The following is a 13,884-nucleotide window of genomic DNA, read 5'->3' on the forward strand; positions in this document are numbered from 1 at the left end:
CCCCTCCTCCTTCGCTGCAGCTTGGGTCCACCCTTGTTTCCTTTTTTCCAGACCTTTTGCAAGCTGATTTATGCGCTGGGAAATGCGCTCGCCCCAGGCCGTTAGAAACCCGCTGATGTCCCAAAGATTTTCTTTAGCTTGATGTCCCCCACTCCCATCAAAGTGCAACCCGGGGACTTCCCTGGCGGTCCAGTGGTTGGGACCCCCGCTAACACTTCAGGGCGCGGGTTCGACCCACATGCCCCCCGGTGTGGCCAAAAGATATAGATAGATAGAGATAGATAGATAGGTAGATAGATAAATAGGTAGATAGATAATAGATAGATAATAGGTATATAGATAATAGATAGATTAGATAGATAATAGGTAGATAGATGATAGGTAGATAGATAATAGATTAGATAGATAAATAATAGATAGATAATAGATAATAGATAAATAGATAGATGAATATAGATAGATCGATAGATAATAGATTAGATAGATGATAGGTAGATAGATAATAGATAGATTAGATAGATAGATAATAGATTAGATAGATTAGATAGATAATAGATTAAATAGATAATAGATTAAATAGATGATAGAGAGATAGATAGATGGATAGATAGATTAGATAGATTGATAGATAATAGATAGGTAGATAGATAATAGATTGGATAGATAGATAGGTATATAATAGGTAGATAGATTAGATAGGTAGATAGATAATAGATTGGATAGATAGGTAGATAGATAATAGATTAGATAAATAATAGGTAGATAGATAATAGATTAGATAGGTAAATAGATAATAGATGGATAGATTAGACAGATAGATAATAGATATAGATAGATAGATTAGGTAGGTAGATAGATAATAGATTAGATAAGAAAGATTAGATAGATAGATAATAGATAGATAAATAGATTAGATAGATTAGATAGATAGATTAGATAGATAGATAGATAGATAACTACCCCAACAACTCTTGGGAGGAGGAAAAGGAGCGGATTCGATTTAAGAACTCTTTTCTGAGAATGCGCCCACTAGGTGTCATCCGACCACTCCAACAAGTAGTGAGGGGTTGAAGAATACTCGGTGCGGAGAGCTGTGAAGCTCTTTAAAAATACCGATGTTGTTCGGCCTCCACTCCCAGAAAGTCTGATTTCATTGTCTGAGGTGGAGCCCCGGCGGGGTATTTTTAAAAACCTCCCCCAGATGATTCTAACGTGCAGCCAAAGTTGAGTGACCCCTAGACTTTTAAAATCGCTATTACAATGCAGAATTGAGCCACTGTTTCCTTACTTCTCTCTGCTGACTGAAAGCACATTACCCAATAGACTTCAGAACAAAAATACTAAAGTGTGTTTTCTTTTTTTTCTTATAATTTAATTTTTAAAAATTTTTTTCATTTATTTGTTTATTTATTGGCTGAGTTGGGTCTTCGTTGCTGTGCCTGGGCTTTCTCTAGTTGCAGCGAGCAGGGGCTGCTCTGGGCTTCTCATTGCAGTGGCTTCTCTTGTTGTGGAACATGGGGCTCTAGGTGCGCAGGCTTCAGTAGTTGTGGCACGTGGGCTCAATAGTTGTGGCTCTTGGGCTCTAGAGTGCAGGCTTAGTAGTTGTGGCACTCGGGCTTAGTTGCTCCATGGCATGTGGGATCTTCCCGGACCAGGGCTTGAACCCATGTCCCCTGCATTGGCAGACGGATTCTTAACCACTGTGCCACCAGGGAAGTCCCAAAGTGTGTTTTCTTCAGGTAACAGGCCTGGCCCTGGTGGGGCTTGCTCTCTTCCTCCTCTCTCATTCCAGTCCCAAGTGCATTACAAGTAGAAAATGTAAGAGCTGGAAGAGCAAAGTCCCCAAGAGGCAAAGGAACTTACAGGCTTACACAGCAATAATTGAATGGCAGAGAACAGGGCCTGTATCTCCGTGATCTGTTGAAATGAACGAAAAATGTCTTATATTTTATTTTACCCCATATTGCCTGGTGTCAAAGTAGGTACCAGATAATACAAATTTCTGTCTATTTCCAATACTGGAAATGACAGGAAGTAGTCCTTAGCGCTGCTCATCTAAGTTTCCAGCTCTTTCCCCGTCTAGGCACTTGGTAGGACTGGCACTTCTCTGACACTCTTGAAACACATAGAAGTAATACTTCAACTTCACATCAGCTTAAAAAGGTAGTAAGTCGTTGCATCTTTTTCTGCCAGCTGCCCTAACTACAGAGATGAAATCGTAATTTGGTGGCCCCTGCCGGCCCACACTAGGACATGCAGTAAAGGAGAGAAATAAACCTGAGATATGTTTAAGTTACTGAGATTTAGTGGGTGCTTGTTGCTGCAGCATAACCTAGCCTATCCTGACTGATAGATCACCTGGATTTTGTTCCAGAGACTTCTCATTTGAAGTAAACTCATAGCTTCTCTGCGCCTGTCTTTTCTGGAAAAGAAGCATGATTCCAGGCACATATGCTTAAATTTTCCATCTTAACAAATAAAATTTCCTTTGATATAACCCTCCTACTAGCCACCCCTCCTTCTCTTCTCCATTATACACCCAAATTTCTTGAAAGAGTGGATTAACTAGTGGTCTTCAAACTTTTATTTTCTTGGACACCTCCTAAAAGTTTTATGCAAAAACATGCAGTGGTTACAAGAAAGGAGGGAGGGGTAGGAGGGGTCAGCCCTAGCTGGAAAAATACATGAACAATTTCTTCCTTTACATCGGAAATTTTATCATTCTTTCATCTTGAACTTGTATTTCCATTCCACTTTCCTCACAGAACTCTATGCTAAGGAGTATATTTTATGACGAAAGTCTTTTATAACTTTGTGATCACTTTTGTCACTTTGTTATAATTCTCTGCAACAAAAATATGTATATATATTGAATTTTCAACCTTTTTTACTTCTTTGGCCGCGCTTCCCCTGACCAGGGATCGAACCCGCAGGGAGTCTTAACCACTGGAACTCCAGGGAAGTCCCTCTTTTTTACATCCTGTGACCAAAAGGCTCTTGTTAAATTTTTCTCCTGGATTGAATTATCATTGCAATTATTACTATCAATCAAAACAAAAAATATTGTAAATTTATATAAATAATTGTTAAACAAAAAGTAAATTTTTATTGGAATTAAAGCTCTTAATGAGATGGATGGTCCATCTTCTTTTAAAAACACATTTATCTGTGGATGAACATTACTTCCCCACTGCAGGTTTATTGAGATATAGCTGACATTTAACATTGTGTATGGGGCTTCCCTGGTGGTGCAGTGGTTAAGAATCCGCCTGCCAATGCAGGGGACATGGGTTTGAGCCCTAGCCCGGGAAGATCCCACGTGCCACGGAGCAACTCAGCCTGTGCGCCGCAACTACTGAGCCTGCACTCTAGAGCCCGCATGCCACAGCTACTGAGCCTGCGTGCCATAACTAGTGAAGCCTGCGCGCCTAGAGCCCGTGCTCCACAATAAGAGAAGCCACTGCAATGAGAAGCCCGCGCACCGCAACGAAGAGTAGACCCTGCTCGCCACAACCAGAGAAAGCCTGCGCGCAGCAACGAAGACCCAACGCAGCCAAAAATAAAAATAAATAAAAAATTAATTAATCAAAAAAAACACATTGTGTATGATTCGATGATTTGACGTATGTGTATTTTGCAAAATGCTTACCACAATAAGGTTAGTTAACACCTCCATCATTACTTTTTTACATAATTACTTTTTTTTTTTACAGTGAGAACATTTAAGAGTTACTTTCTTAGCATCTTGCAAGTATACAATACAGTATTGTTAACTATAGTCACCATGTTTTACATTAGCTCCCCAGAATTTATTCATTTTATAACTGGAAGTTTTTACCCTTTGACTAACATCTCCCCATATCCCCTACCCCCAGCCCATGGCTACCACCATTCTACCCTCTATTTCTATGACCTCAACTTTTTTAGATTCCACATGTAAGTGAGATCATACAGTATTTGTCTTTCTCTGTCTGACTTACTTCCCTTAGCATAATGCCCTCAAGCTCCATCCATGTTGTCACAAAAGGTAGGATTTTCTTCTTCTTTTTCTTTTTTTTTTTTTGGCAGAATAACATTCATATATATATATATACACACACATACACACGTATATAGGTCTTCTGCCCATTTTTAAATTGGATTATTTGTGGGAGGTTTTGCTATTGAGTTATATGAGTGATGAACATTACTTAACACTAGAATTAGACAAGGTTCAACAATATATTCTATTTCTATTTTTTTAATAAATGTTAATGCTGAAAAACCTTGTTCACATATATAAATAGGTGACAAAATGCCACACATTTTATTGAACACTTTCTGAGATATAGTCAGCCCTCCGTATCAGTGGGTTCCATATCCATAAATTCAACCTACCTTGCATGGAATGCCATTTCATATCAGGAAGTTGAGCATCCAAGGATTTTGTTATCCACGGGGGTCCTGGAACTCATCCCATGCGGATACTGAGGAATGACTGTATCTATATATGCAAAAAAAATAACAGTGATCCATGCAAAAAAAATAACAGTGATCCATCACCAGAAATTATTTTTAATAATCTCTCAGCTGACAACTTGATTAGATTTTCCTTTATTTTATGTTGAAAGCAGAGAATTTGAAACCACCTGTGTTGCAAAAGTCATTAGAATTATCCACTTTCTTATTTTCTGGGAGGTAGGCTAAAAAGACTTTACCAAGGTTTATCAAACTACTATCAATTATACCAGTTACTCTTACTTAGAGGCATTTTGTTTAACCTGATATACTCAGAAAGGGCTAGGAAAATTAGAATATTGTTCATTTAAATACACCTTTGTTAATTTAATTTTTTTTTGGAAAGGTACTTTTGTCTTAAGTGCTTGAAATATATTTCCTTCAAAAGTTTGGAGCTGCAAATTTAGCTCATTCAATACATGCAAAATATGGGCTACAGAATCTTAACTGGAGGTGCCAGTTCTCATAGTCAAACCAGTCAAATCAGACTCATTTTCTATCAGAGAATCTGACATCATTGTTAAATTCAAGTAGATGTGTTAATACACGTTCCTGTGATGCTGAGTTCTAATGCTAAGTTAGATGGGAAAGGAGTTTGTGTGCAACTGCCATTAATATATTCTATCAGTGCTCCTTTGTTCGCTTTGCTCTCATTGGATTCCTTAAGGGACAAAGCATATTTTGTCAGGGGAAGACAGAAGTCAGTAAACTGCTAACCTAAAATAATTGAACAACCAGTTAATTTTACCAGGAAAATGGGTTTATTTGGGAGCAGCAAAGAATTGCAATTCAGGACGTGGAACTATGGTGAACCACATGCAAGTCTAGTTAAGCAAAGGACAGGAAACTCTTTTATAGAGAAGAAGGGGAAGCTGGGAGGGGCTTCTAGAAACAAAAGGTCCTTTGGAGGAAATTGGGAGTTTGAAGTACAGTGGCTTTTTATTGGCTGAGCTATTGCCAGGCAAGGAAAAAATTTTTTCTTCCTCCTGCTGGCGGAAGTAAAGTTGTGTCACTTCCTGCTGGAGATGCAAGGTACTTCTCTTCCTATTAGGATCTGTATTGATGTGGAGTGGTATGTACATGATAGAGCTTCCCCCTTCTGGCCTCCTGACTCCAGTTTAGTGAGGTTTCCCTTTATTAATTTTCACAAGACATACATCACCCTTATTTCCACTCTATACGAACTCAAAACACCCAAATATAAGCCAAAACGTATTTTTAATGCCAAACCTTGTCACCAACAAAAATCTTCATTAAACGAAGGAAGTCACAAACCCTGACCTCAATGCCTTGACTTAAAAAAGGCTTCACTGGCACTGTTAAAAGAATGAAAAGCTACAGATTGGAGGAAAATATTTGCAAATCCTATATCTGTCAAAGGACTAGTATCCAGAATCCACAAAGAACTCTCAAAACTCAACAATAAGAAAACAAACCATTTAATATCACATTGTATTGACAAAACTGTTTCATCTTTTGGGGAAAATTGATTTAACTATTTTAAAGCAAAAGCATATTAGTTTGAAAACTGTGCCTCTCCAACTTGAATAAATTCATGAACTCTAGTGTAAACTCAGTATTATTTCAAAGGGATAGTGCATAAATTTAAGAGCAACTTCAATATCAATAAAGTGTCCTGCAAGTTTTTCTTATAGTATTTTTGGACAATTTACATGTTACTACTGATTATAATTAAAGTGTTCTGCATATTGATTCATGTTACAAAAGTGTATAAAATTGTTACTAGTGATTTGTATTATTAAATGTTTTCATAGCAATATAAATTCTTGTAACTGCTTAGCTAAGTCATAAATTAACCTTTCCTTAAAGTTTCAAAATTAGCTCATTCATATGCAGTGGGATGTCAGTGAGAAAACATAATCACACTGCCTTAGGTTTTTGATTATCGACTATTTTGCAAGCATTCCTTTGGTTTCAAGAAAATCTTGAGTTGAAATTAAGAGTACACTAAATAATTGTAAAACTCCAGAACTCAACCAAAAGCATTGGCAAAGAATATGAGATCACTGAATTGTTTTCCATTTCTTTCAACAGTTCTATAGACCGGCAGTGATTCATAGCATTTTCATGTACATGCTGAACAATTTTAACAACTGTATGCATGACAGTTTTCATAGTCTGTTTCAGAAAACTGAACATAAATATTTTTACTTTGTGTCATAAAATGGAACAAAATCATAAGAGAATCATCAGTCTCTTATTTTAAAATTTCAATATTTGAATTTTTGACCTAACATAGCTAAAGAACCATCTGTCACAATAAAAATTAGGTTTTCCATATCTACCTGAAATTCTTCTCTTACAGATGTAAAAGATTCAAAAATATCTACACCATCAGTTTGATTTTTAGGCAGTGGATTGATATTTCCTCATAAATTTATTTATTTATCTTTATTTATTTATGGCTGTGTTGGGTCTTCGTTTCTGTGCTAGGGCTTCCTGTAGTTGCGGCAAGCGGGGGCTACTCTTCATCGCGGTGCGCGGGCCTCTCACTATTGTGGCCTCTTTTGTTGCGGAGCACAGGCTCCAGACGCGCAGGCTCAGTAGTTGTGGCTCACGGGCCTAGTTGCTCCGCTGCATGTGGGATCTTCCCAGACCAGGGCTCAAACCCGTGTCCCCTGCATTAGCAGGCAGATTCTCAACCACTGCGCCACCAGGGAAGCCCTTCCTCATAAATTTAAAAGTCCTTTGAAACAAAACTTACCCAAATTATTGTTAGTCTTGTATCACACAACTCACCTAAAACTAAAGAAAAGTGCCTGCATTTTTTCAAATTTTGAATCAGCTGATCTTTGACATTATTAGGAAAAAATACCGTATTCTACAGGTAACTGTTTGGCAGCTTAACTGAAGATACTTCACTTTTTATAAAATTTAGTTTTTAGTCTTTTCCTCATCATTAAATTTTTTTCCACAACTGAAATAATAAATATCTTATGCAATGCAATGGTTAAATTAAAATATAAGTCTTACCAAAACAACTAAGTTGTGTTTGAAGAAAAAATATCTTACACTGCTCCAGTTTTTAATTTTATTTTTTACTTTTTTTTTTTTTAATTTTGGCCGCACAGCACAGCTTGCGGGATCTCAGTTCCCTGACCAGGGATTGAACCTGGGCCATGGCAGTGAAAGTGCAGAATCCTAACCACTAGACACCAGGGAACTCCCGCAGTTTTTTATTTTAAATTTAAATTATTTTAAATTAGATAAAATGAAGTAAAATTAAGAATTCATTTCCTTGGTTGTATTAATCACATTTCAATCCTCATTGGCAACGTGTGGCTACTGTTACCATATTAGTACAGCCGTAGGTCATTGATTCTTATGCCTTTCCCTTTAATTAGTGCTTTAGCTGCATCATTTCAATTTTGACATGTATTTTTATTATCATTCAGTTATAAATCTTTCTAATTTCCCATGTGATTTCTTTTTTGATTCATGGTTGTCTATTTCTCCCTTAAATTTTGTCCATTTCAGCTTCACATACCTTGGAGCTGTATTATTAGGCACATACACATCTATGATTGTTGTGTCTTTTGATGAATTACACCTTTTATTGTTATGAAACGTCACTCTTTATCTCTGATATTACTCCTTGTCTTGAAAAAATACTTTATCTGATCTCCGTATAGCCTCTCCAGCCTTCTTATTGTTACTGTCTGCATGGTATATGTTTTTCCACACTTATAACTTCAATCTATCTATGTCTTTAGATTTAAAATGTCTTTTTAACATCATGCAATTGGGTCATGCTTCCTTATCCACTCTGACAATCTTGCATTTTAATTTAACTGTTTAATCCACTAATATTTAATGTAATTATTGATATGGTAAGGTCTCCCTTTTGTTCTTTATTTTCAGTTTGTCTCATCTATTTCATATTCATTTTGTCTTCCTTTCCTGCCTTCTTCCGGGTTAATCAAATGCTTTTTAAAATTCTGTTTTAATTTCCGTGTTAGCTTTTTAGCTATACCTCTTTGCATTATATGTTTAGTGGTTGCTTTAAGGATGACAGTATACATCCTTGAATTTTCACAATCTACGTAGACCTAATTTTGTACCACTTCATGTAAAATATAAGAAGCTTGAAAGTGTAGAGTTCCATTTACTCCAGGCCTTCATGCTGTAGTTGTCATATACATTATCTCTACAGATGGTATAAACCATAACACATGTAATTCTTGCTTTAAATAGGCAGTCTTATATTTACTTATATCTTTACCATTTCTATTATACTTTATTGCTTCCTAAAGATCAGAGTTTCTGTTTGGTATCATTTTCTTTTACCCCAAAGAACTTTCTTTAGTATTTCTTATACTGCAGGTCTGTCAGAAATGTACAATTATCTTTATCCAGAAATATCTTTTTTTGTTTGCCTTTTTAAGAAAAAATCTGCCTTTTGCACTTTTTCGGGGGGTAAAATATAAACAGTTTACCATTTTAATCATTTTTAAGTGTACAATTCAGTGATATTTTGCCTTTATTCTTTTTCTGAAGTTTTTTTTTTTGTTTGCTCTCTCTACAGATATAGATATAGATCTACATATCCTTTATTCTTGAAAGATATTTTCTCTAGAGTTCTGATTTTTTTTTTTTCTTTTAGTGCTTTAAAGAGGTCTTTCCACCTTCTGGCCTCCTTTGTTTCTGTTTTGTTTTTGTTTTGGGGGTTTTTTTTTGGCTGCCCCGCCCAGCACGCGGGATCTTAGTTTCCGGACCAGGGATCAAACATGCGCCCCCTGCAGTGGAAGCTCAGAGTCTTGACCACTGAACCACCAGGGAAGTCCATTCATTTTTTTTTTCTTTGTTTCTGATAAGAAACAACATTTCCTTGTATGTAATGTATCGTTTTTCTCTGGCTGCTTTCAAAATCTGTTCTTTATCTTTGGTCTTCAGCAGATTGGCAGTAATGTACCTGAATGTAGTTTTCTTTGTATTTATTCTAAATACTTGAAGTTTGCCAAGCTTCTTGAGTCTCTGCATGTCTTTCACCAAAGTTAATAACATTTCAATCAATATATTTTTGAATATTTTCTTCTGCCCCAATACCTCTCTCTTCTCTCTTTCTGGGACCCCAATAACATGTATATTAGAGCTTTTGAGGTTTTCTTTTTACTTCTTCTTCTTTTTTTTTTTTTTTTTTAATTTTCGGCCATGCCACATGGCATGTGGGATCTTAGTTCCCCGACCAGGGATCAAACCCACATCACCTACAGTGGAAGCTCAGAGTCCCAACCACTGCACTGCCAGGGAAGTCCTCTCTTTTTACTTCTTCAATCTTTTACTTCACCCTGTTTTTCAGATTGGATAATTACCATGGATATATTTTCAAGTTCACTGACTCTCAGTCATTTCCAATTTACTGTTGAGCTGAATATTTTTTTTCACATATTGTATTTTTTAGTTCTAGAATTTCCATTTGGTTCTTTTTTATAGTTTCTATTTCTCCATTGAAATTTCATATCCGTATATTCATTATGATCATATTTTCCTTTACTTGTTGAGCATAGATATAATAGCTGCTTTAAAATTCTTGCCTAATTCCAATATCTGGGGCATCTTGGAATCAGTTTCCATTGATTGATTTTTTTCTCTTGAGTACAATTCATATTTTCTTGTTTCTTCATATGTCTACTAATTTAGGGTTGCATCCTGATATTATGAATGTCAAACCTCTGGATTCTGTTATGTTCCTCCAGAGAGCAGGCAGATAATAGAATTCAGGGCTCCCCTTCTGTAGCCCTCTTCTCCAAGACTTCCCTGCTGCTAAAGTTGCCCTAAACTCTGTCCTCTATTTTTCAACCAGTAAGACTGCAGGTTTCCATCAGAATTTAGTGTCCCCTGAGGCACTGACTGGGGCCTGCCATCAGGTGAAAAGCAGAAAAATGAGAAACTCACCCTTGCCATTCCTTGATTCCTAGTGCCAACTCCTCTCTGACTGATTTAGGTTATTTTCCAAGGCCTCCAGATAATTTCTGTTATAGTCTGTACAGAGTTTCTAATTGTTATCTGTGGAATGGCTGTTCTGATATGAGCTACTCCACCATTATTGGAAGCTGACCCCCCTCCTGCCTCCAACGATCTGTGCTCTAGCCATATTCAATTATTTGTAATTTCCAGAACAGGCCATGTTCTCTCTTGTCTCTGGGCCTTTGTACACACTCTGTCTCCCCCCCAACCCCAACCCAAGTGCCTTCTACAGGACTCAGCATAGATACTACCTCTTTTGGAGAACTTCATTAGTCAGGACCGATTCAAGTAACAGAAATCTCCTTGTACTAACAAGTCAAAAGGGAGAAGAGGATTTAATGTAAGAGTACAGAAGTATCCTTGGGAAACCCAAAGATAGATTCAGCTAGGCCTCAGAAACCAACCAAAACCAGACATTCCATTTCACTGGGACTTTGTCTCCATCTCTTGTGTCTGTTCTCTGCCCCGCTGAGGGACTCCCAAGAATGCCAATTTGCCTCTTCAAGTAGTTTTGTTATTGCCTGTTTACTTCTCTTTCTTCCTCTCTGGACTATAATTTCCTTGAAGGTGGAACTATGCCTTTACTGATTTTGTCATTCTCAGAACTTAGCAGAGTACAGTCAACAGAGCTCATTGGTCGTGTTAAAAAAAAAAAAAAAAGGCAGACAAGTAGATCGACCCTTAATATACAACCCAGCAGGTGCTGAAAAACATTTTCAAGGTGCTTTAGGAGCCAGAAGAGGAAGCAACCACGTCTTCATCTGGGCAGTCAGAAAGCCTCAGGAAAGACATCCCGATGACGTTGATTGTCCTCTGATTGGGGGATCAAAGGAAAATTCCATAAAAAGCAGAGACTGTCTTAAAGACCCTCCCAACCTCTGGGTCTCCACTGAAATGAAAACACTCAATGTCTTTCTCCACGTCACTCGAAGGGACAAAGAATCACAGAGCAGAGACCTGGGTGATCTATTTCTCTAACATTTCAGCCACTTGAGATTTCTTTCAGTTCCTCTTTCCCATCTGAGAGCCTTTGAACATTTTCTTCCCTCAACCTAGAGTGTTTTCCTGGCCCTCTTCCCTTTGACTAACCTCTAAACAATTTAAGGTTTTGACTTCAACGTCACTTTCTGGAGAGGAAGGAGTCTCCCCTCTCCCCCTCAGTTAGGGTGAACCGTATTGCCACACGTCTCACAGCAGCCCCACTTCCCCTTTCGGAACACTGGTCTCATTGTCCTGCCCCATGTACAGGCTGCCTTCCAGCAGGCTGAAATCTGTGACAGCGGGGACCACATCATCTGGTTCCTGCCTGTTCCCAGGGCTCGGCACACAGCCTGGCACCTGGGAGGTGCTCAAAAATACTTGTTGCTTCCATTGAATTTCAGTAGTTAGTACAACTTCCTCATTTGAAAGAGAAAAACCAAGGCACAGAGGTGGGGAAGTGAGATTTCCAGCAGTCTCATTAGTGGCAGGGCCAGACCCGGCATTCGGGCTGGATAGCTCTCTGTCCTGGGGTCCAGCTGAGTTGCCTTCTCAGCTTCCTTCTTTCCTTCCAGAGTGCGTGGATGGTCAATGGGGACATTGGTTTTTTTGTTTGTTTGTATTATCTGGGCTTTTTTTTTTTTTTAATGTATTTATTTTTGGCTGCACTGGGTCTTCGTTGCTGCCCACGGGCTTTCTCTAGTTGTGGCGAGCGGGGGCTACTCTTTGTTGTGGTGCGTGGGCTTCTCATTGCGGTGGCTTCTCTTGTTGCAGAACACAGGCTCTAGGCGCACAGGCTCAGTAGCTGTGGCGCACGGGCTGAGTTGCTCCACGGCATGTGGGATCTTCCCAGACCAGGGCTAGAACCCATGTGCCCTACATTGGCAGGAGGATTCTCAACCACTGCGCCACCAGGGAAGCCCTTATCTGGGCTTTTATTTCTTCTAAAATGTGCACAAAGGTAGAACTCTCCCAGGAACATTTTCGATTCATGTAGAAAACCCACTACTTTTGAAGAGTGAAAAGTGGATTTAAAAAAAAAATTTTCCCAACTTTTAAATTTGAAAACTTTCAAACCTATAGAAAATTTACATGAATTGGACAATAAACATCCAGCTATACTTCATCTAGATTCATCAGTTGCTAACATTTTGCACAGTGGCCCGCTTTCTCTCTCTCCCCGTGTACGCGTGTGTGTGTGTATATACACACAGACTTCCTGTCTTCCATACATAAATGCACACACACACTATATCTATGTATATACTCTATATGTACACATACACATTTTTTGCTGAACCATTTAAGTCAGTTGTAGACATGATTACATTTTACCCCTGAACACCTCAGCCCATATCCCCTAAGATCAGGAGCATTCTCCTACACAAATACAGCATAATCATCACAATGCTACAATATTACTAGCTAATATACATCCATATTCAAATATCCCCAGTTATCTCAATGATTTCCTTTATAAGTGTTTTTTTAAAATCCAGGATCCAATCAAGAATCATGAATTGCATGTTGTCGCTATGTCTCTTTAGTCTTCTCTAAACTAGAACAGTTTCCAGACTACTTGATCTTTCATGATACTGACATTCTTAAAGAGCCCAGCCAGTTGTTTTGCAGAATTTCTCTAATGTGGACTTGCCTGATTGTTTCCTCATGGTTAGATTCAGATTTAACTTTTTATTGTTGTTGTTCTTGTTTACAGCAAGCACGCCACTTGTGTGATGCTGTGGGTGCCTTTCCATTGCAATGCCTTCATTTCAGATGTCCTGGGCCCTGAGAACATTTACCAGATCATCAGACCCCCAGAGCTAGGTAGCGGGGAAGCCCAGAGAGCCGGCAGATAAAGGTCAAAGCTTCGGTCTTGGCAGAGTTCACAGCTCCTGATAGCTGCCGACTGTGGGGCACTCCTGCGGGGCCCCCAAGGCCAAGGTGAAAATTTCTCCGTCCCACCAGGTGCGCTGGCTGGCCAGTGGGTCACCTGCTGCTGTAGCCACTCTCTGTTGATGCAGCTGCAAGGGGAACAAGAAGAGGGCTGGGGGCGTGGCCATGCCAGTGCAGACCCACTGGTGGGAAGGGACAGCAGAGGGACAGGGGGACAATGATAGAGGGAACCGGAATAAAAAACAGACTGAAAAGGTGACAGACAGAGGGGACACACACACCAGAGAAGGAGAGAAAAGCAGAGAGTCAGACGCAGAAACAGAGAAAAACAGAGACTCGGACACACAGGCCCCCAGAGGAAAAAAGCACCAGCTGCCTCACTAACAACTTCCGAGCCCATTTCTGAGGCTCTTTGGCTTTGGGATTTTGGAAAGCGAAGCAAGTTTGTGTTTATCCTGGTCAGACTCAAAGGGCACAAGGGTTTCTCCAAAGGGGCTGTGTGGGGTCACCTGCTCAGACTGTACT

At 38.9% G+C, this 13,884-nt stretch overlaps 1 protein-coding gene across 9 annotated transcripts in view; it reads right to left on the bottom strand.

Annotated features, from left to right (window-relative positions):
- Positions 1-13,884, bottom strand: part of ADAP2 (ArfGAP with dual PH domains 2) — a gene marked incomplete at its 5' end in the record, with an annotated part of 68,199 nt that overhangs the window by 19,661 nt on the left and 34,654 nt on the right. For 7 of the 9 annotated variants that reach the window (XM_082370918.1, XM_082370922.1, XM_082370916.1 and 4 more), the window contains one exon: positions 3,603-4,483. In XM_082370918.1, the coding sequence (XP_082227044.1) occupies positions 4,401-4,483 (83 nt within the window). In that variant the 3' untranslated portion in view covers positions 3,603-4,400. Of the gene's footprint in view, positions 1-3,602; positions 4,484-5,920; positions 13,488-13,884 lie in introns of those variants that run through there. The other 2 variants (XM_082370917.1, XM_082370921.1) reach the window with 2 other exon arrangements.

The sequence above is a fragment of the Balaenoptera borealis genome (assembly GCF_965194805.1).
Source record: "Balaenoptera borealis genome assembly, chromosome: 20".
Classification (NCBI taxonomy): Eukaryota; Metazoa; Chordata; class Mammalia; order Artiodactyla; family Balaenopteridae; genus Balaenoptera; species Balaenoptera borealis.